Below are 23,104 nucleotides of genomic sequence, written 5' to 3' on the forward strand. Positions count from 1 at the left end.
GTTTCTGGTCCAATGTATGTAAATTCTTTGACACAATCTAAACAAGGCATTTTCTCTTCCAGGCTCCATTGAGGTAAGTGAATATTTTGTTCTTCTGGAACATACACAGGGATTTAGTAAAACTGTTACTGTGCTTCTCTTAAAACATTACACACTCCAAAGTACATGCAATTAAACAGTGTGACAGTTATTCACACCCTCATCATATCTGCGTTGTTGAAATGATAAAAGAGCCAATGAAGACATTCACAAATCACACAGCAGATTTCCATGATGCCACATTATCCATCAAAATGAGAAAATTATGAAACTTAGAATTATGTTTAACATCAGAGAAAGATTTGATAATGTAGATCTGACTATTCTGTGCCTGAGTTTAAGTCAGTTGACAGCTGATTACACATGGGGACAGGTTGTGATCATGAGAGTTATTAGCTGAATTTCTGACATTTAGATATTGATAATGCTGGCTTTTGGAGCTGGATTGATTTTTACAACAGAATGTCATTATAGCACTTGCAGTGACATGAAGAACAGAACTTCAACTTGATCTTCCTCTACAGAAGCTCATTAGAGATTCACATAAGAAGACAACCAACACGTGCTATTGCCATGGAAACAAGATGGAATATTATGAAGCAGTATATCTGATACTCCAAAATAGAGAGGACAAAGACCAATTATAGCAAAAGACTGACAGGCTTTTTATATGCAGCCTGTATGGGGCAAAGCAAAACTTAGCTCCTGCTCTTTGAAATAAAAATCACCAGTGCAGTTTTAGGCCTCTGGTTTCAATTCTTCCTTTTCAAAGACAAAACCTTAAGCTAGTTAGTTTAGTTTAGTTTATGATGTAGGGGGGGAAGGAGGCTGAATGGAGGCATTGGCATGGCAGCAGGTGGGTGGGTGTGATGAGGTACAAAGCACACAGGTCATACAACTGTCAGAAGACTGAGCCAAGTTCAAGCCAAATAGTGAGGCATGGATAAAACAGAGGTGAGCAAAAGCACCAAAAGATGAACATTAGGTGGTCATTAAGACACAGAGGAGGGTAGTTTCAAAGACAATGTCTGGCCAGTACCAGTGGCCAGAAATGCAAAGGATAAAATTTCTTGTGATTGACATTAAATTGGTGAGTCTCATAGTTTCTTACTTTGCCTAGATAATGAAAATGCTTCTGGACATCCTCAACCTAATTCAGGTATACAAGACATACTTAGTCTAACTTACTAGGCTTCTGCTTATGACTACATACATGGAAAATACTTGAAGTTATTTAAAACACCTGTCTGTTCTAGAGAGTTTTCACAATTGTATCAGTCTAGATCATTGTATTCAAGTAATGGTGATAACTTCTGAGTGATTTTTTTTTTTTTTTTGGGAAAGAAAGATGGATAGGGAAGCAGCATTGTGTCATTGATGACACAATGACAAACACAGGAATTCTGTGATAATGGAAACAAGAGCTTAGAGGAAATATTTTGCCCCTTGAATAAAAAGCCTGTGATTGCTACTTCATTCACACATTGGTTTACTTTTAAGAAATATTTTTAAATTCCAGCTGGGAGTCTATTGTAATTAGTCATTTGAACAAAGTCAGCATGGGCAAAATACATCTTAGAAAAGAGAAATTAAGATAATAATAGGGCTTTAAGGAGTGTTTAACAAGCCTTGGAAGGTTGTTTCATGAGTTTGTCACTACAGAGAGTTACTGTGAGATTCCAAAACACTTTAAGAGAACGATGGAAGGAAAAAATATTACAGTACATAGAAAGCTTGTGAGCCTACTCAATCAGGATTTGGTAAGCCTCCCAATGTTAGCATACGAAAAGTGTGGTTTGCCACTATTTAATTATGATAAACTCCACAAATTGTCATCCATTTAAGGAGCCAGGTCAAATGACTTTCAAATCTGTCAGGTTGCATTCACTGTGTCAACTCTGATTCATTCTTGACTGGTTCTGTTTTGATTGAAAAAAAAAGACAAAAGACACTGGGATTTTGGGAGAAGAGTCTGAATGGAATATGAATTTTATTGCAAAGTTATTCAGCAAAGCATAAAAACTTAAATAGTAGCAAGTAGCTTTATAGAATACTAGATAAATTTTTCCACTAGCAACAGGCAAAGATAAAACGAGATATAGTTGCCAAAAGTACTTGAAAATAAGAAACAATTTTTCTCATCTTTGTATATGAACTTTAACTGTTAAATAACAAACTGTTAATTACAATTCACAAGTGCCAGCAACTACACTTTTTTCACTGAACCTTTACCGTTTTCTGTTTTTCTTTCGCTCTGCTTTCAGGGCTGCTTCCAGGGCTGCCAGTTCTTCTTCTTTTCTGCGCTCGGCCTCCAGCAGCTCATTTCTGTATGCTTCCCGAATGCTGTAAACTCTGCCTCGTGCTTCATCCAAGGATGCCTGGCCAAAAACAAACAGCAATACTGCCCTGCTCAACACATCAGTCTTGGTTTCACCATAAGCAGCTGCATCCCTCTGTTCTGTTTCACTTTGTGACTCTCTAAGTACAAGGAGAGCATCTCTCCTTTTCTTTTTACATGGATGTTTATTGACTTCTCAAAGGAAACAGCTATGTCAGTCTTTTCACCATGAAGAAGAGAAAGTTCAGGAAAATCCTTTTAAAACTGCTGGCATAATAAGATAGTTGTGTGAAAGAAGAATAGGACAACAAAGTAGTTACCTATCTGGACCTAGTCCCTTTTCAGTTACTGATTTGCTTTGCAGTCTTAAACAAATCTATTAAAATCTAGGTGTTAAAAATGCTGGAATGGCTTAGGAGTTGTGGCCTTTTAAGAGGCTAAAGGAGCATAAATCATAATGACCTTCAATGAGACTTGGGGCAAATGGAACTGAGACACCTCTGAAAAAGGTGCCACCTTTTCCCTTTCCATTTCCATCCTGAAAAATGGGGATACCTGGAAATCTGTATATAGTTCTTTGTGGTCTACAGATGAAAGTACTGCAAAAGTGTCTATCAGCACAGTGTGCATATTCACAAATAATCTCATCTTAAATTCATACTGTGAAACATTTTAAACGGAAATAGTTTCTAGAAAGAGTTGAGGTTCTACTCTTGTGAAAAATTTGCCCTTCTAATATACAATATGTTAGGCATCCAAAATCATAGCAACATCTGAACACCTGGACTGGCATCCGTATTAGGGTCAGCCACTGTTGGAGAACTGCGGCTCCTTGCTGACCTGTAGTTGAGTAATATAAATCAGGCTGTCTGGGAACTAGCTAAGATGTTTTCAATTAAGATTTCTGTAAATAGGTTGATTTGATGTAAAATTATTTTTACTGTCCCTTATCCACTTTTAAGAGCTCTGAATTGAGCAGCTGATTGATACTGGCTATTGTATCACCACTATAACAAACAATTTTTTTCCTGTTGATGCTCAACAGTTAAGCCAATTTGGTAAGATACTTGTGCAATTTCATGTGCAGTGCATTGGCTGAGTTAATCCTCACAATGGATCCTACACTAATGCTACCACATTTATTATTTATATACATGCTTTTTTGAGGTTTAATAATATAAATTCTTCATTTGCTGGCATCGTGCATATTCCAAGGAAACTGCATTCTCTAAATTTTCTGAGACACATTAAGAACTTATCACTCTGTATAATTGTTTTTTTAATTACTTTTCAAAAAGCTGTATACAAGTCCATAACCAAAAAATAGTCAGACTGGAGATGCTTTACTTAATAAGCATCTGGTCATGTATGTCAGTTTTCAGTCAGTTTTTTTCTGACTTATAACCATCCTTCTATGGTGATATAAAAGTGTTTTTGCAGAGAGTGTATCAAGAAAGTATCAAGAATATCATATTAAAGATATAATGCAGTACTATTTTTTTTACTTTAGAACTTTTAGTTTTGACCTTTGCCCAAGTGAAATTTCAAGTTTGTTGCTTCTAATCTGTAGTACTGGATACAAAAGCTTTGATAATGGTTGACCAGGATATTCAGACTAGTGGTGGACATCCCAGCAGCAGTTAACTGGAAAGTAATCTTGAAAACATACCTGCAGGTTCTCATACATTTCAAGTATATTTTGCTTCAATAAAATTCTCTCATTTTCTTCTTTTTGTCTTTGTTCCATAACCAGCATGCAAAGTTGTCTAAAATGATTGAAGTTTTCTTCTTTACGTATCTGTTGCTGTTGAATGATAGACTCATTTATCAGCACAGGTTCAGACATTGTTTTTCTGAAAGAAATACAAAACAGATATTTGTCTCATATCAAATGCAGTTTTGGCTGATGTCTATTTTGCTTAACATCTATAAGCAGGTATTTGGGTTATATTTGGCAACATCACAATTATATGCTTAGATATGGTTAAGGAGTCACTTTTCCTCTGCTTCTAGATAACACCAATAAGAAAATACATTCCTGAGACCAGATCTTCTTATACTTGAGTGTCTATTTTAAATCTATTTGTAAAATCATGCTCATCTTCGAGCATATGAAAAACTCCTACATGTGACACCTTTAATTTGCAAGAAATATGTTTTCAGAAGTTTTTGATACTTCTGAAAATTGAGACAAATGCAATTTATTTTTTAGGGTTCTTTTTTTTGCTTTCGACATAATAGCAGGTAAGTGGATAATACACTTTTATATTTTTGTCCTAAATGACTAGTGTAAAAGTCAAGGAGGTGAAGACAAATGAAATGCTTACAAGATTTAAGCTCATGGAAGATATTTTGTCATATTTTTGCCATACTGTTTTAATGCTATTTGCTTCAATATAATGCCAATTTCCTTCTCAATTTAAAATTAAATTTGAGCATATTTTTCAGCATTTTGGAAGTCTTCTGAAGATCAATGAAATGCAAAAATGCCACGTTGAATACAAATGGACTTAAGCATGAAGTGGGTTATAGCTGCAGCACAGCAAACAAGGAGGTGCATTTAAATTAGCTCAATAAGTTCATGTCAACACTTATAATAAAAAATATAGTTCTTTTGTATAATAAATGTAACCAGTACAATTATTTCAGCTATTAACTATTATTAACTGCATTTATTAAATATGTTATTTTAAAACTGCATAACATCCTGACAAATTTTTTATGACCCTGGGATTGGCTCAGTTGGTTGGAGTGTGGTGCTGATAACACCAAGCTTGTGGGATCAATCCCTGTATGGGCCATTTACTGAAGAGCAGGACTGGATGATCCTTGTGGGTCCCTTCCAACTCAGAATATCTGGTGATCTGGATGCTCCTTTCAAGAAGATTGAAATAAGCATATTTGCCCAAACACTCATTTTCTTCAAATGTTTATGTCAGATACTCATTACATGCAGTGCAGTGATTCAACCCCTTTGACATTTATTATGTTAGGGCAGTTTACCTTGTGTAAGGACTAAGGTCTATAAGCTCCCATTTTTTTTCCTGTGTTTCTAATCTTGAGTCAATAGCTCTTTGTGGTGATTGCTTTCCTGTGGTAACAAAATAAAAAACAAAACAGATTAAACTGGTTATGTGGTTATGCTAGGGAGCTCCACCTAAATTCTTTTACCAATTTTTCTTCCTTTGGCTCCGCAAAATACTTTATTAAATGAGAATATAGGCTGGAGAGGTATAATGTTTCTTCCCTTTTATTTCCAACACTTAGGATAGAATCAAAGATGCTATCAAAAACCTACATATACTAGAGGGAAATTAATATGTGTATTTTAGCTAAAACCCCTCTACTTACCAAAGTTAGTAAATCTAAGCAAGAACATTGACTTTGCAGTCAATGTTGACTTTGCCTAAAAGATATAAAAACAATTTCTGGGTATCATATTCTTTTGTTTAAAAAAATCAATAAAAATCTGATTCTGCAGTCCTGGCTGTAGTTTAAAAAAGTTATATTCCCTCTTGGGAAGAAGATTTAATTTAAGAAATGCCTGTTTAAAGAAAAATCATAACATAATAAAACTGGTATTCTGAAATCTTAGACTATATTTTTTAACCACATGGATAATGTGGTTAAAACATGCTGTGTTTTATTGTAGCATTCTTGCAGTACAATGACACATCTGATATTAAGCATGGCAATGGGCTGAACTGCTTTGTCATTATTTCAATGCTTCCTTCTTTTAATTTGTCTCACTTTTTGACACCTCATTTCCAGACCACTCTCCATGAACAGCTTCCATGAACTTTACTTTAGGTGTATTAGTCTCTTACTGGCATTCTATTTTAGCTGCTAAACACCTTTTTAGCATTTCTACACTAAAGAACTTTGGTACTTGGAATTGAGGGAGAAGGGATTTTCCACTAAACTTCCAAAAATTTCAGATTAATTAATTTAGAATTGTACTACAGAGGGGCTACCTGAAGCTTGCTTAAGGGTAACTTGGCAGCCTCCAAGAGCAGTGAGGCTGTATCTGTCTGGAAATAGAGCAATGAAACAATTAAAATAAAGAGGGGATAGGGAGCAAGCCTGCCACTGCACATTTGGACACCTTAATTGGGGCTGACCTATCCAGCTACTACCAGTATTTAATGCAGAACCCTTTCCTAAGGAGTGGAACATGCTGAACAGAAGACACAGAAAGCTGTACTCTTACCTTCTTCTTCTGAACTAGGTGTTAAGGTGTCAGTCTCAGCCTCAGCTATGGGTTCCTCTGAATCTCTCACAGCATACTTATTAATAAAACGCATACGTTCCTGAAAAGCCTACAGATCAAAGTTTTACAATCCAGATGACAAAAAATTTACTGCATATTTCAAATCTCAAAGAATTTTCAAAAGTAGGATTCTATAAGTCTTCAATAAGACCTAACATCAGAGTGCAGTGTGCAAGTCTGCCTGGTGCTGGAATCAGAAAAGATGCCAGGATCCCACTGAATCAGTCATGAGACATTGCACACTTACACTAAAGATCTCTGTCCAATGAAATGCTGGGAAATCACTGATCTCTGGGTAGTTTAAAATATTATTGGGATTAAAAATAAAATAAAAACTGTATAGCTGGATGTATGGCTAATGCATCTCCTAGAAGCTCCTATAGCCTGATGATTTAGACTTTGTCTTGAAAAATGGGACCTTTGGGTGCAAACCCTTTCAGACTCAATTATCTTTGATGCCAAAACCAGACATCAGCACTTCTGTCTTTTCAGAAGGAGACTTTGACTCACTCTTAAGGGCTGTCATTGCCAGAATGGACAGAGAAGCCCTTTGGCTTCTGGTCAGCCTGGAGTCAGGAACTCAATTTCCTGAGTCAGAGGGTCTGTGACCCCTGGAATAGGCAGACATTGGGCCAGGGTTGTCAAGAAGAAAGGAGAGGAGAAGCTACTTAATCTGGATAGCATAGCCCAAATTTACACCTTTTTTAAAGCATATTCTGTTGTTGCTGCAGTTTTCTTAATGCCAGCTGTTTTAAAAAAAAGTCACAAACCTAAGGGGATTCAAAAGTGGAACCCTGTAGTTGCAATTCAGTTGATTTTCTGATTAAAAGAGATAATGGTGATAGAACCAGATTCTGAAGAGTCTTCACACATCAAAGGGGATTAATTTCTAGCTAACCTTTAGGAGGCTGTACTTGCATTTTCAATCTCAGCACAACTAATCAAAGCTGCAGAGCAGCATTTCTCCTTAGTTCAGAATTTAACAGAGTAGTGTCAGGAAAAGTTTTGAGCTTTGAACACACTGAAAAGAACTGAGAAAATCTGAGACTGTAACTGGGAAGGCTCATGTTTCAGGTTCATTTCTGAAAGTTAATACTAAAACCCCAAAATTTCTAAGCTGGGGATTCTAGCTGAACATACCTTAATGGTATTGGTGGTGATAGGGAATGACTGTCAGATGAGTTTGAAGACTGCAATTTGTTATTGCTAATGATGCTTCCAATTCTGAATCAGCACTGCACTTTTTGCTTTGCTAGAAAGAACATGTATTATTTTTCTATCTCAAGCATATGTCACTTCAAAAGCACCCAGATGCACCCGGCAACTAGATCAGTATTGCTTCTCCAAAACTGTGAATTCATACTGAGCGTGTTACAGGCTCTTGGGTAACCTGCAATGCAGACTGAATTTGGAATCCTGGCTGCAAGGAACAATTTTGGTACTGATATGACCAGGTGCCAGTTCTTCAGGAGAAATAATTTTTGGCATGTTTATAGCTGTGTATTTCTCGACGGAATCTGTTCATGATAAACATTAAACTTGTCACAAGTAGCAGCTTTGCAAATGTGTAGAGTTAGTGGGCTTTCTAAGGAGAAACTTATCTATGTTTTTTAAAGTAGAATCTAAAGTCTCAGTGATCTACAGAAGCCTGATGTAGATATCTGGATTCCTACCCAGAATTCAGGCACATAATCCCTTTTAATTCTCTCAAAAGTAAAATCTCCTGTCTTCCAGAGGGGCAAAGAGAACAGCCCTATGAAGGCAGGTTTCTGTTGGGGCAAGTGCTCTAACATTACAAGTCCTGGAACTTGTGAAGAAACATCACTGCAGAGATAGCACTTTGATATTACCTTGACAGCTCTCCCTGGCTCTGCAGACTCCCAAGCTTCTTTCATGGCTCTGATGGCATCTACTCGCCGGGTGTCCTTCTTCACCTCCAGAAACTCTGCCTCTTTCTGGTCACTTACTATGCGTAAAATACAGTAGGGGGCATTTGACTGTCCTGGCTGAAAGCATCATAAACATAATGTAGTCACTGGTATACATCTGCTACCACTCTTTAGGATGAAGTTATGGTTTTGTGTACTGGTAATTTTGCTGACTGATATACATTGTACATTGACAGACTTTGATGTGCATTATGACACAAACAGAGGCTGCCAAAGGAAAGAAAGATTACTTTGCAATGCCTGGAAGCTCTTTGAGGTGTTTTGTTCACATGTTTTCCCCCACCCCCATGCAGCATGCTCCACACTCCCAGTTCTTCTGAACAGTTTGTCTGAACAAGAGTATTTTGTGTGATTTTTCATGCAATTGTTTTATCTCTCCTCTCCTCTCCTCTCCTCTCCTCTCCTCTCCTCTCCTCTCCTCTCCTCTCCTCTCCTCTCCTCTCCTCTCCTCTCCTCTCCTCTCCTCTCCTCTCCTCTCCTCTCCTCTCCTCTCCTCTCCTCTCCTCTCCTCTCCTCTCCTCTCCTCTCCTCTCCTCTCCTCTCCTCTCCTCTCCTCTCCTCTCCTCTCCTCTCCTCTCCTCTCCTCTCCTTCCACAAGCTTCTTTACTAGCAGCCTTATTATATTCAAGTGGGATTTTTGTATAGAAATAAACCTTGCTCTGTCTTGTAAGGTTCTTTTCCAAGCACTTCCCAGTCTCTCCAACACCTTAATGCATGGCTTCTCCAGAATCACAGGGCAAGTAGGGCCTGAAGTCTATTAGACTATTCTGATGCCTGACCAAGTAATGAGATACTGTGCTGCATATGTTTCAGGAAAACATATCATTTAGAGAAGCTTTAAGTCCAAGACTTAGATCTAGGGTTAGGAGTTAAGCTCTTGTTTGAGACTACAGGTGGACATCTTCTCTTTCTGCAAGGGCTCCATCTCAAGATTTGCATCTGTTTTTGTGGTGGATTCTCAAGAACCATCATCACAGCACCTCTAGTGTAAGGCAGAATCACAGGGAAGTCTGCTGTGCAGCAAGGTTAATTGACTAAAAAAAATCAGTAGAGATTTCTTAATGAAAACCTCTATGGTTCTTTGATTAAACTACACACCATGAGGCAGCAAAATTCCCAGCAAAAGCAATGCCATTAAACAAGAAGCTGTCAGTTCCTTCATTGCTTTCCATTAATCTGTTTGCAACCAGTAATGTCAATTATTCCTTTTAAGGCATAAAGGCTGGCAATAGCTTTTCAGACAGCCACAGAACATTCAGATGATCCACCCCAGGGGATAAGAACTTCCAAGTAAGCAAGTACACACCAATTTTTCTGCCACTGTATGTCTGCATGCTACTGACAATTGTGATATATGAGACAGGAGCTGACTACAGTGGAAAAACCTATTTCATCTCCCTAGGAACCCATGGAAGCCACTACAATGAGGGATTAATGTGACACAAATATGGTGAATTCTTGGAATTTGGTAAGCCTTCAGCAGAGACAGAAACTACAGCAACAAAAGAAACAACCACTTTTTCCTTTATACATAAACAAAGAAATGAGCAAATTGTGTATCTAAATCCAGGACGCACATCTTTTACTTTCAAATTTTTTAATTCAACATTTCTCAAGTGTTAAGCTAAAAAGGTGGCAAAGGGACATTAGAAGTCCTAACAGCACTGATCTGCAGACCTGAAAATATCTCAACATTCAACAAATTCAGGCTTTGGCCTTGTCCTCACCTGAGATTGAAGTGGTGCACCTTCTTTCCAGGACTCCTCTTTTTCTGTCTTCTCAGATACTGTATCTTTCGATCCTCTGGTTGATTTAGGACTATTTGCAATCTTTTTAACTTGGAAAGAAGTGAGAATTAGGGGAAAACTGTGCATACTTTCTTCTTTGTTTTACTCAAATGTAGTTATAATGCATTAGGATTTAGAGAATGTCATTGTTATCCATAAATATAGCTCCCCATATAAAACCCAGGGTGGAATAACAGCACAAAACAAAGGAAAACCAGTTAATTAGTTGACACTTTCAAGTACTATCAAGAAAGAATATGAAGACCAAACAAGTTTTAAAAACATACTTACAAGGTGAATACATTGTGACAGCCTTATCTGTCCTAAATAAAACTTTACCCAGGGCTTAACTGAGAGTTTTCCATGGTGCCTGCCAGCAGTCACTGCATTGCTGCTTCGTGTGTGGATCAGTACAAAGACTGCAATGCACAAAATCACAGCCTGACTCTTACTTCCCTTCTACATACAATCTCTGTCAGTGTTTGTTATGCTTGTTATGCATCAGGAAAGTATGAAGCTCAAAACAGGTAAAGTAAATGTTCTCATTATCGCCCATCCTAAGACTATCTAGAACAAATAATGTAGGTACACCCTATAAAATGCAAGGAAGTTAAAGCAAAGAAACATGTTTGAGACTCAATGCATATTTAAGAAATGCAAATTTGTCATTGTCAGAACTATCTGGGCATATTTTAAATTAATTATATTATCAGTGCATATGTATACTATATGTTTGAATTAATGATACTGTTAATTGATATTTGCAACAGTTATTTTGCAAGGTCTTAGCTGATGAGAGCTGTAAACAAGACTTCATGAGTGTCATATTGTTTTTAAAATAAATTAATAAATAAAGCATGTAATAGCATATAACTTTATTATTTATAAAGAATGTGTCAGTTGAAACAACCAGGGATGAATCCAAAACACTAAGACAAAGATTAAAAACCTGAGTCTGAAATCTCCATTTCCCTCCACCTTCGTATTGTCTGAAAAATTGAGAGAAGAGCTGAAAACCTATATTTAGCCAATACAGTAAAACAGGGGACTTCTCTCAGAAAAAAAAGTTTATATGAGTGACTGTTTCACAGTCTGATGATAATAATAAGATATCTATCTTTCATTTAATACTTTTAAGGTAGATATCTTTCACTTAGTGCTTTTCCAATTTCTTTCCACTGAGGACAAATCATTGTACTGCACAATTAATGAGCTTTGGATGGGACCTGTATTGTCATGGCTGAGGTTATATGGATACATAAATATTAAAGACATAGAAACATATTTGTTGCTCACATATAGGTCCACATACAAATATATATTATATGGTATATAAATGTGTTACATCATACATCGTACTCGTGTTCATCTAGAAATAGTATTATTCTTATCTCCTCATGCTACTTAAAAAAAGTCCAGTGACATTTTACACCAAATTGTAAAGTTTAAATTGGTTCAGTGCTACTAAGGCATATATTAATGAATAAAAGCAAAAAATTAAAGTGGTCTCCACAAATATTGAATATAGTAAAAAAACTCCACAGGAAATGAAAATATAAAACAGTGATGACATAATTAAAAGTTATAAAGTTGTTACATAAATGGCTCTCTCTTTAACTTCACATTATCATTACATAGTAGCACCATAAATCAGTCTGGTGTACATACATTATTCAAGGTATTAATAAATTTTAGAGATAAATTATTTATTGTTTGCACAAAGACATTCAGTGTACTTATCTAAATGATCCCAGACAAAGATTTTCTATGTCATGGGATACTACAAGCTTTGTCTGGTTTCTAGAAATATTTTGTGACTCTGAATTATAACATTTTGATGCTCTGAACTTATAGCATACCCTGATAAGTTAGTAAAGAACAAACAAGCATAAGAAATTACAGGGGCTAGAATGAGTAAACCTACTTTAACTCCAGATATGTAGGCTTAGGGCAGGATTAAGCTGAGATCTCCAAGCTCTCCCATGTACTGCACTGTCCAGGTTCCCCCAGCCCTTCCCACTTCCTCAGCAGAGCAAGCAGTATCCCAGTTAAGGGATGAACCTCCAGAAATGCCTGGAGGGGGCAATGACTGCATTTTGGCATGCTGCCCACTCTTAATCAAAGCGAGATGTGAGCAGCAGCTTGGGGCTCTTCTAAGGGCAAAGCCAGGCAAACGCTTTGTATGGGAAATGATAAGAAAGGCAGGCAGATGATAAAGAAAGTAAAAGGCCATTCCAGCTCAGCTTGTGCATCAATCATCACAAACTCTCAGTGGCAGTTTTTTATATCTGTGTGGCACCAAGAAAAGCTTGGTCACCACACGGGCTGACAGTGATGACAAACAGCTGACAGCAACTTTAAAATTAGCTTCTCTACTTCTTTTCAATTATTTATACAAAAGTTCATTTAGTCTAATGCCAAATGGGACCAAAGTGATCATCCAGTCTGATGTCCTGTCTATGACAAGTTAAACAATTGCACCAAATGATTCCTAGCTGAAACTCAGTTTCAGATTGAGATACATAAATTCTCATTTTTAGATAGGCAGCTACTCCTGGTTTATGAGATTTAAATTACAGAGAATCTATCTTATTCATAGGTATAACACAGAGGAGTCTTTTGTAGCTTTCTTTGAGAAGATATCATGCTACTGCTATCTGAAATAGGCTCTGAGCATTTAGTGGGACTACCCAGTACCTGGTAGCAATGACTGTTAGTTGCCCAATGAGGGACTTTCAGATTTCATTAAGAAAAGATTGAGAAGTTCAGATGTCACTTATCCTGTCTTTGACTGGACCCTCAGAAGGATCCTTGACAGATGGCAATGTCAAAAGTCTTTCCAAAGCTGGGCTCACCCAGACACTAAAGTTACAGAAAAAATGCACAGGACAGAAGCAAACCAATAATCTGGTTGCAGTACTGGTGTGGGGTTAGGGCATGGCTAACAGATCTACAGCACCATCATGTACCCTCTGTGAACTATTTGTTCACTGAACACCAGGCAAGTGATTAATTACTACTGACAAGCAAGCTGGGAAATAGAAAGAGAGAGAGAGAGAGATCTGAACATCCTGTTAAACATCCCATGGAATCCTCTCCTTGGCATGAGCCAGCAAGTTCTCCTGTGGGAAAATAACACCTGTGGGAGAAACTTTGACCGCTCTGGAGCATAAAAGGGAATATTCCAAAGCATATTGTCTGTCCTGCCTTTTCAAACCTACCTTTACTACCTGGGCTGGGCACTCCATCTTCTCCTGCTTTCCCAGTTGCATAGACAGCCCTCATCAACAGATTACACTCCTAAGTTAATTTAAGGCAATATGTAAAATACGTGCTGCAGTTAGCATTCAGCACACAGTGATAATTCAGCTCGGGGTTGTGACAGTTGCACAATAAAAGTGATGATCTTGCTACAAGAAAAATAAAACCAAAGAACCCAGAAATGTAATAGCTAAAAATCCTAAATACAAAATGAACCTTAAAATGATGTTGTTCACATAGTCACGCAACTGAAAATGGTGCTAGCAGTTGCAAGATTGCCTGCTTATTGTTCCCCTTTTATACAAGAATCTTGAGCTTACATTTTAAAAACTCTTTTTTCCATTGAAAGCTTGCTCCATAACAGTGCTCAGAAGAAAGAGGCAAAAAAACCCAAAGACCAAACCAAACCAAAACAAAAAACGAATAAACAAAAAAGGGAGGAAGAAAGGGGGAAGAATAAAGACACTATAAATAAACTGCATGGAACTTCCTAATTTCTGTGTACTTAGGTTTTCCTGCCTAATGCCTTTTTAATGTTTTGTTTGTACAGTGGGTTCTTTAATGAAACATTTAGTGGGATTATATATAAAATAAATATGACTAAGTATTATTCACAAAGTAACTTTTGCTAACACAGTGCTTTTTACAAGTACAAACATCAAGAAATACAAAATTATCATAGCATCTGTGTATCAGAGAATTTACTTTCTTCAAAAATGTTCTAAATAAGTATTTATAATATTGGTGAATAGGAAGAGTATAATAGCATGGGTCTTATTTTAAAGGGAGACTATTTTAAAAGATTTTAGTAGCTCTTAATACAGAGTTCAAATATGCTTTTGTCATGATAAATTAGCTTTAATACAAAATTAACTCTAGATGGCAGTCTTGGCTTACATGAAAAAAGGGTACTTGGGAAAACGTTTTGCATAAATTTTTCACCTGACTCACTGCAGCATTCTTAAAAATCATGTGGTGAAATAATACCTTTATGATTACATTCCAACATTATTATTATATGAATTTCATGTTTGACAACTTGTGTTGGCAATTTTAAATGGTAAAGGTCAGTTTTCAAACTGATTTAAGACTAGCTCACAATCAGAGAAAGGAATAAACTTTTGGGCTTTCCCCCAAAATACTGAACTAAAGTAAGCACTTCAGATAAATATTGTGGTCAATAGGGGTACGAAAGATAAACACTAAATATCAAGTGAGTATTGGTGTTTCAACTTTTTGATATAAGTTGTCTTTAAACTCTGTTGGCAGCCTAGGCAATCTGTTGGTATCCTTGTATAAACACAGACACTCAGTTAATAAGAACTGTGAAATTGATTTGGTTACTTTGAAAGGCAGCATTTATGAGAGGGCACAAAAATTAAACCATTTAAAAATTATTATATTTACACCATTTAAAAATAATCCCAAGAAAAAAAGTGCTTGTGTTCACTAACTGCAATGAGCATCAATTAGCATGGAGAAGGGGAGTTATGAACTGGAGTAGTGTTACCTTGAATTCAATGAGAGAACACTCATGACATTGCCAAGGTTTAGTGATATGAGCTGAGAATTAATGAAGAAATTTTGGAGATTAAATCACCTCCTTTGACTTGCAGTTTTACAGACCTGCAGTTTTACAGACCATGGTGAAACTGTATAAAAGGAAATCGTCAAGTGCCAGCTGTCACTATGTAGCCAACTCAGAAGGGTAAGAGGATGTAATAGAATGTCTATTGTGAGAAGGAGTCTAACAGGGAAAACTAACGGAATGAATTGAATAATCTAGGAAGAAAATATGATATTGTGAAGAACACAACAAAATACAAGCAGGTGAAATCACTAAAAGAGCTGTGTACAAGTCTGTAAGCCCACATGACATGGCTCCTCAAATGCTAATAAAACTGACTACAGTAAACCAAGAAGATACATATTTTTAAAGTTGTGTAATAATAACTGAAGAAATAATGAAAAAAATCTCAAATACTGCATATGTCCCAAACCCAAGAAATTAAATAATATCTATCAGCAATCCCTGCTGCTGAATCTAAGTTCAGTCCAGAGTACGAGAAATTACTGAAAAAAGACCGGACCAGACATTTAAAAAGAAAGATCTAAATAGAATAAAAAGTGAGACATACCAGTAGTAAATAAAAACCAAACCATCCTAAATAATTTTTTTGAGTATTAGCAAGTGTATTTATATGAGGAAGAAAATAATTTTTTCTTATTTCTTTTAAAAATTGAGTTATAGAACTTTAATATTAATGATGCAGAAAATCTTCTGAATTATGGGAAGTAATATTTTAGGTTCTGCAGGAACATAAGGGTGAGAACCCAGGAGAATCAGCTACATGTGTGTGTGATGTTCTGCACCAGCAGCTGGAGTAGGGCTGCAGCCTCAGAGTCTGTAGGGGATGCAGAGGCAAGCTATGGGGTACATTAGGTGCAGCTGGTGGAAGAATCTGCCTTTTCAGAAATACACAGTCTATCTAGGGGACTTCCATTCTTTCCAGTCTAAGAGGGAAAATCAAGATAAGGCAGCTGGTGCTGTTTGTGTTTGTGCTGAGTGTCTGTCTGAGATCTCTGTAGCTGGCAATGTGTGTTTCTGTGTACATATACACCCTTACATACACATACACATCATGTGTGTCTGTGTCTATGTGCACGTGCTTGGTGGGATTTCATCTTCAGCCTCACAAACAGTTGGATCTGGGAATGTGCAGTGGCAGAGCCTTGCCTCTCTCAGGCTCTTGGGTCCAGAGTGACAAACTTTAACGTAATAAAGATCTAAATAATCTTGTTTCAACCTGGCTGATAAAAGAATAAGAAAATATGAGACACTTATCAAATTTACAGAATAATGACTAGGATTCTAAGTGCTTTTAATATGTCTTGGGATTAGTTTTTACTGTCCCTTAAAAATAAATGCTACAATAATCTGTAAAAAACCCAAAACCTTCTGTAATTTCTCTGTCCCCTTCATGACTTAGACATACAGACTGTACTTGGGAACTTTCCTAGCCTTTTCTCTGGCTAAATTCTTCTCCCACCAGTAAAGAAGAATTACATTTCCCAAACTAAGCCTTTCCCCACATCTTGTTCAGTGCATTTTGTTAAATTATCAGTAGGCACTCTTCTGATCCAGATCTCTACCTAAAGCTGGGCCCTAAGAAGGTGTCTTGCAGTCTAGTCTCTGATTTCCTTATATTTTCTGAAGATGTAGATTCATGCAATCAAACTTTGTTTCTAAGAAGTACAGAAGAAAAATTTTTCTTGCCTAGTTATTTCACTCAAACAGTGAAAAAATGTTGCTTGGAGTAATAGATATTTTTTAAAATCAGTGACATGATACATTTGACTAAATATGTACTTAGATTAACCTACCTTTGATATCATCTTTCTGTTTTTCTTTCAGTTCCTGAACAAGCAAAGACTCACTCTCAGTAAGTGGCCAACTATCATGCAACACCAATGCCTCTATTGAATACTGGTGAAACTGTGAAAGAAAATGCAACATGCTGAAGTCATAGCAATTGCAACAAGCATTCAAGCCCTGCAGGTTAATGAAGTGCCAGCTATTGAATTCAGCAAATAAAACAAATAATTAATTTACAAGCTTGCACACAGCAGTATTCACAAGAAGCTTAAAAAATTAATGTTAATTCCACAGATCTCATTTTAATTCCTGTGAAGTTAAACAATTACTCATGTGTTTATCAAGTAAAACTAAACTGGGCTATACAATAAGGAGCTACATTCCTGTAAGATTTCCATGTAACTTCCCTATGTATGCCATGTACTACAACAAAGACTTTTGTCTTTGATTTTAAGACTTACTACAGGGCTTTGAACCCTTGTACTAGCACTCAATAATGCCTTAATTTGAGGCAGAGGTGACAGGGTCCATGGGCTGTTTCAAGCATTGTCTAAACTGAATTGGAAGTGATTATATTTAGAAACTGTTTTCCAAAATTCTAATGCCAGTTCTGAGTCAAAGGAACAACTTTGGAGTCTATTTCTCAATATTTTTTGTTTTCTTTCTTTCTTTTGTTGTAATTTAATTCAACTATCAAGAAAAAAAATCACAGCAGAAAATCATGTGGAGATGTAAAACAAGAATTGTTTTAGAAAGTATACTTAATTTCTCTAAAATAGACAATACTAAATGGCATCAAGAAAAACCCATGGTTTGACATTGGCCTCTGAAAAACCTGACTTGAGAAGCAGATATTATCTGTCTGTTACTAAAACTTGCAGCTGAGTGGAAATAGTTGTTTCTCTATGCAAACTATTACAGATGATCTTCTATAACGTCATATTTCAAAGAAAGCTCATATTGAAGGATCAAAACTTTAGTTTTATTTCTGGAAATTTTTGATCTTTATGTGAAAGTTATGCTGTACTTGTATTTGATTTGCCAAATGAAGAACACTTAAAGATAGAGTAAATCACCTTGATATGAAACCCCCTACTTATTTAGTCATTCATACATGTACATTAACCTTTTTTTACCACCTCATTCAAAAGCTACCGACAATCTTAATTTTAGATTCTCATTTTTACTCCAGGACAGAAGATCTCTCCACATGTACCAAAAGAATTAGCAATAATACTTCACTGTTTGTTTGCTTTTTTTTTCTTCCCAAATCCCAGTGATTAACAAACTCTTACTTGTTCTGGGCTTCCAACATTATTTTCAAAGTTTTCTGAGGCTGAAGATTCATCTGTTAATATCACTGAGCATTCCTGTACAAGGTCTGCCTTGGAAGAAGCTTTGCTGTCCTTTGATGAATTACGACTTCTTTTTTTTAATTGTCCAGTTTCCAATCCCTTCACTGTATTACTTTGAATAACTTGTAACTTTTTTACTGCAGGAGGACAAAAAAAGAAGTCCTGAAATTCTCTGAATTACTGGTATTAGGTAAACAGATGCTCCCAGAAAGTATCAGAAAGAATTAACATGGTCCATTTTCTCATACTGGATTATACTCACAAGCTTCCAATTAAAATTATGCTTATTCCAAATACTACCCTGATTCCATTTTCCATGCAAATCACAAATATCTTCAAAGTAAATAATGAGAAATTGAAGTCTGTTTATATATGACTGTTGTTAGTGTATAAAGCATATTATTTTTCCCCTGAAAGCCCATGCTTCTTTCCTGCACTAACCATCACAGCATCATGCTATACATTACAAAATGTAGAGAGCCCTGTGCTCTCTATGATTGGATCCCTTTGTGGCTAACATAATTTAGTAAATAATGTAAAACCGGATAAAGGGAAGAGGTGCATTGGCCACAGTTCTGGCACTGCATACCCTTCCAGAAGTCTCTTATCTCTTTGTGCCAGCCTGAAACAAAATCATAGCTAACTTGAGCTACAAAAGAGCCAGTCTTGAAAGGATCACTTGATTTGTGATCCATCCTTTATCCATGTATATAATTCTCAACTAAGGAAGATGTTATGTGGAAAAACTGTGAAAACTAGACTATTCTAAAGGTCTGGCACAGAAATGTTAAGTCAGAAAACATAAATTTGTTTTCATTTCTAATACCATTGTGATGGGGTCTTATGCCTGCATGTCTACAGAGAAAGTAAAAAAGAATTCTAAAAGTGAACATCTCATAGAAAATTGAATAAGGACAGAGAATAACACCTCTGGGCAAGCAGCTTCACCTGTGTTACACTGGACCATCAGCTGGGAAAGAGATATCATTCTGACTTCATTGAGACAAGAGGCTTTACTCCTCTCAGGGTTCATTGCATAAAAAAAGGATGATACTGCATTCTTGCAACACTTTGAAAGAAAAATGCACACTTTCATGCATGTTAATGAAACATCCAGGGAAATTCACAGGAGGTGGCAGGACTATTAGACACCAGATAGAACAAAATTTAATGCTGGTGTGTCAAAGAATAAATGCCCAATTAGAGGTTAAGTTTGCCCCTAGAAACTCAATTGGAGCCAGGAAATATTGTTTCTTATGAAAGCCAAATGCCATGGATTCCTTCCTACTGCATCTTTCCTCTACACAAGCCAATGCTTCCTTGTTCCTAAGAAAAGCAGTAGGAGTCAGGAAATCAAAATAAGACCTTGTAGAGATGGTCTCTTAAAGAGGTCTCAAACTCCTAATCACAAGTTCTAAGTTGCTCATCTGCATTGCATTCAGAACCTTTAGTACCAGAGCCATCCCTCTTGCTGTCCCTGTGGCAAGGACGCCTGTGAGAGAAAACCACAAACCATTTTTTAAGGTGCTGCAACTCCATGGCTGCTGTTTTGTAAAAGGTATGACTAAGCAAGCCTGTAACTATGGAATAGTTTCTCACTCAGCTGCTGCTGAGCTTTCTAGGTATCAGTTAACATCCCATGCTGTGAAGGTGAGAGTAGATGTAATTCACAGTGGTTAGATTATTAGGTCTTTCATCAGAAGGAACAAAAATCATGAGGCTTTCATTATATAGAAGTGCATTTGGATGAATAAGAAACAATATCCACAGACCTGAATCGTGAATATTCTACATCTGCAAGAAAACCTGTTTCAAAGAAATAACCTGTATTCCAGATGGAAGAATAGCTATATAAAGACATTTTCTAACTGCATAAATTGCCTTTAGTTTACCATTTGCAATATTTGCATAAAGGTTTCAAGTCAGGAATGATCTTCAGTGCCTGTCTGAGCACTGTTAGCAAGGGCCAGTGGATGTAATTTATAAAAGGGTAGCTTTAAAGCAGTGAGGCTACTTAGATGTACTGCCTTGGAGTCAGCAGAGGGGTGAGCTCCACTCCAGGACGTGTGTTGGGGCTTTAGCAGATGTGCGCTGCCCTCTGCAGGACCTTACCTCCACCGAGCAAGACAGGTAGAGCTCAAGGCAGGTTATATTCTTTGGGCTACAACTGGTTTTCATGAATGCCTCGCTATTCGCCTCTTCTATCTCTCCTAAACCTGAAGAGCTTGAGTATTGATAAATTCTATAAAGATTTTACCAGAGGAAGATCCTGCCATGAAAATAATTCCTCTCAGAATGGTGGAATCCCCCATAAGAGTCAATCTACTTCCTTTACAGGAAAGATCACTTGGAAAAGCCCCCAAAAATACATACACAGCCACTAAATCTCGCAATGGTCACCAGGTGGTGCTGTAACACCAATTTTTTTTTCTTTTTTCTTTTTTTTTTTTTAAACTAGATACAAAAATATGTGTGTCACTCTTGGTTTTCCTAAGTTCTGGCCAGAAGAAACTTCCACCTACCTTACTTCCATATTCAAACAAATATCTGAAAGATATTTTTATACTTTTTAACAGGATTGTATCAGACTGTTACTGTGGAAAATAAAAGGATTGTGAGCATTCACTTGCCTATCTGTTCTCAGGCAACTGCTGTGCTTGTATCAACAAAACAAATTGTGCTTGCAATGTGTGTGTCAATAAGTAAGTCCTTTATTGTCAAGCAAATGTTCAAGGTCCAAGTCATCTGCTACATGTCAGAAGAGGTAAATGTATTCAAAATCAGTTGGTTTAATGTAGTTTTTGAGCTGTAAAAGACATTAATAGAACAGCTGTTACTGGAGATGAATTAACAGGCTGTGGGTGGGCAGGGAGATAATGTTTTATTGGTGATGGTTGTGCAATAATGTCACTTAAGAGAACTTCTGGCAACACAGTGTTCAATTCTATGAGAGGCAGAAGATGTGTGGTAGTGAATAAGCGACAAATTTAGGGATTGTATGTGGCTTAACTAACAAGATTGGTGCCAATAGTATAGCAGTGCTCTCTGATTATTCTTACTCTGAGAAAACACACTTTTTAGAGAACAAAGAAATACTGACAGAACGAATCTTATTGTATTGAGTGCCATTTGTATAATCTTCACCTGAACTTGGAATTAGTGTTTCTGAGAGTTTGTATATTGTTATAGTACAGGCCATAAAAACACTTTTGACAATACCAAAGAAACATGCTTTTACAATGCCATAGAGTGAACCCCTACTGAACCTAGAGACACTCAGTAGATTGTGTAATACAGTACTCTTATATTGGTTATACTGAGTCCATTTCACAATATTTTCATTTAATTTGGATGCTATGAAAGATTCTACACAAACTATCTTCTTTGTGTTATACAGGATGTGTATTAACAGGAGAAGAACTTCAGTGTTAAGGCCAGTTGGTCTAGCATTGTAAAATTATAACTATTGTAAAAATATAAATAATAGTAAAAAAAAAGAACAAACAGTGATCAAACATCTTCACAGTCATTCATTCCAAATGACAACTCTCTATATATTCACACACACCTAATGAGCATCAGAATATTAATTTCTTCAAACATAGCCTAAAATCGTAACAGGATTTTATGTCCACCACTGCTAAATAGACCCTGACTAAAAAACCTTCCTATTTTCAATCAGGCTAATGTAACAGATATTTCATCAAATAATTCAAAGTGGATTAAAGTAATTTTAAAGTAACAGAAATTATTCTTATGATTGCATATTAGAGCTAGAATGTTTGTATCTGATTTCTGAACATATTTTGCAAAGTTCTCACGTGTGTCCTGGTAGATTGGCAAAAGCAAAACACCACTTCCAGTTATTTTGCCCCATCCTCTCCCTTTCAGCCTCTGCTGGAATCCATTTCTCTTCTCTGTCACTTGATTGTGCTTTTTAACTTATTTCAGTCTTCAGACTATCACCTTTGCAAGGACACATTCTCCCGAAGCAAAGTTTCTCCTTTACTTTACTGAGGGTATCTTGGCAACTTCCTGACACTACTGTGATGCTGAACCTAAGCTGACCTATTTTATACATTCCCCTTTCTATTTCCACTAGTCTACCATTAAGTTTACTAGTCCATTTCCACATTCCTAAAACATTAACCCAAAATAGCAACTGATTATCTTGGTAACTCAGAGAGAATCATGACAGGTTCTCCATGACTTCTTTTAAAAACCTAATGCTTTCATCTGATGAATGACATTTCAAGAGCATGGTCTCCATAGGACTAATTTTTTTTTTTACATTTCTGGTAATAACAAGGTGCTGTTGAGAGAGAAATCAAGATGTTTCACAAATATGATGAATTATTTTTTCCCATAAAGCACTGGAATTTCATATTGCACATTATGCTAAAGGATCATGTTTGAAAACTTCACAGTTCAAAATAGTGGAGGTGAGCAGAAGAAATATAATGCTCTTCTGGGCTTTAGCAAAGCAATAATCCAGTATTTGAACAATTTGTCTTTGTCTCAAGTTCTCAATATGCTCAAATAGGCAAACTCAGATTTATAGAAGATTTATTGTTTAGAAGTCTTCATTGAAGGACTGAAGACTTTCATATCTTACATATCTTATGTATAGTAGTGTCACTGGAGAGTACAGTAGCAGACTTGGCTTAAAACATTTGCTTTATTTAAGAAAACTTGTATTTCTTATGAAGAATTAATTTTAAAATTGAAA

General features: G+C 36.5%; 1 protein-coding gene across 1 annotated transcript in view; it reads right to left on the reverse strand.

Annotated features, from left to right (window-relative positions):
* Positions 1-2,267: 2,267 nt before the first annotated feature.
* The window catches only part of ADGB (androglobin), a 97,507-nt gene continuing 76,670 nt past the window's right edge, over positions 2,268-23,104 (reverse strand). Inside the window, exons 27-34 of the mRNA XM_058801473.1 lie at positions 18,316-18,512; positions 17,029-17,140; positions 10,324-10,433; positions 8,498-8,653; positions 6,588-6,696; positions 5,381-5,468; positions 4,047-4,230; positions 2,268-2,417 (exon numbers count right to left, since the gene is read on the reverse strand). Coding sequence (XP_058657456.1) covers positions 2,268-2,417; positions 4,047-4,230; positions 5,381-5,468; positions 6,588-6,696; positions 8,498-8,653; positions 10,324-10,433; positions 17,029-17,140; positions 18,316-18,512 — 1,106 coding nt within the window. The remainder of the gene's footprint in view (positions 2,418-4,046; positions 4,231-5,380; positions 5,469-6,587; positions 6,697-8,497; positions 8,654-10,323; positions 10,434-17,028; positions 17,141-18,315; positions 18,513-23,104) is intronic.

This window comes from Ammospiza caudacuta, chromosome 3 (genome assembly GCF_027887145.1).
Source record: "Ammospiza caudacuta isolate bAmmCau1 chromosome 3, bAmmCau1.pri, whole genome shotgun sequence".
NCBI lineage: Eukaryota > Metazoa > Chordata > Aves > Passeriformes > Passerellidae > Ammospiza > Ammospiza caudacuta.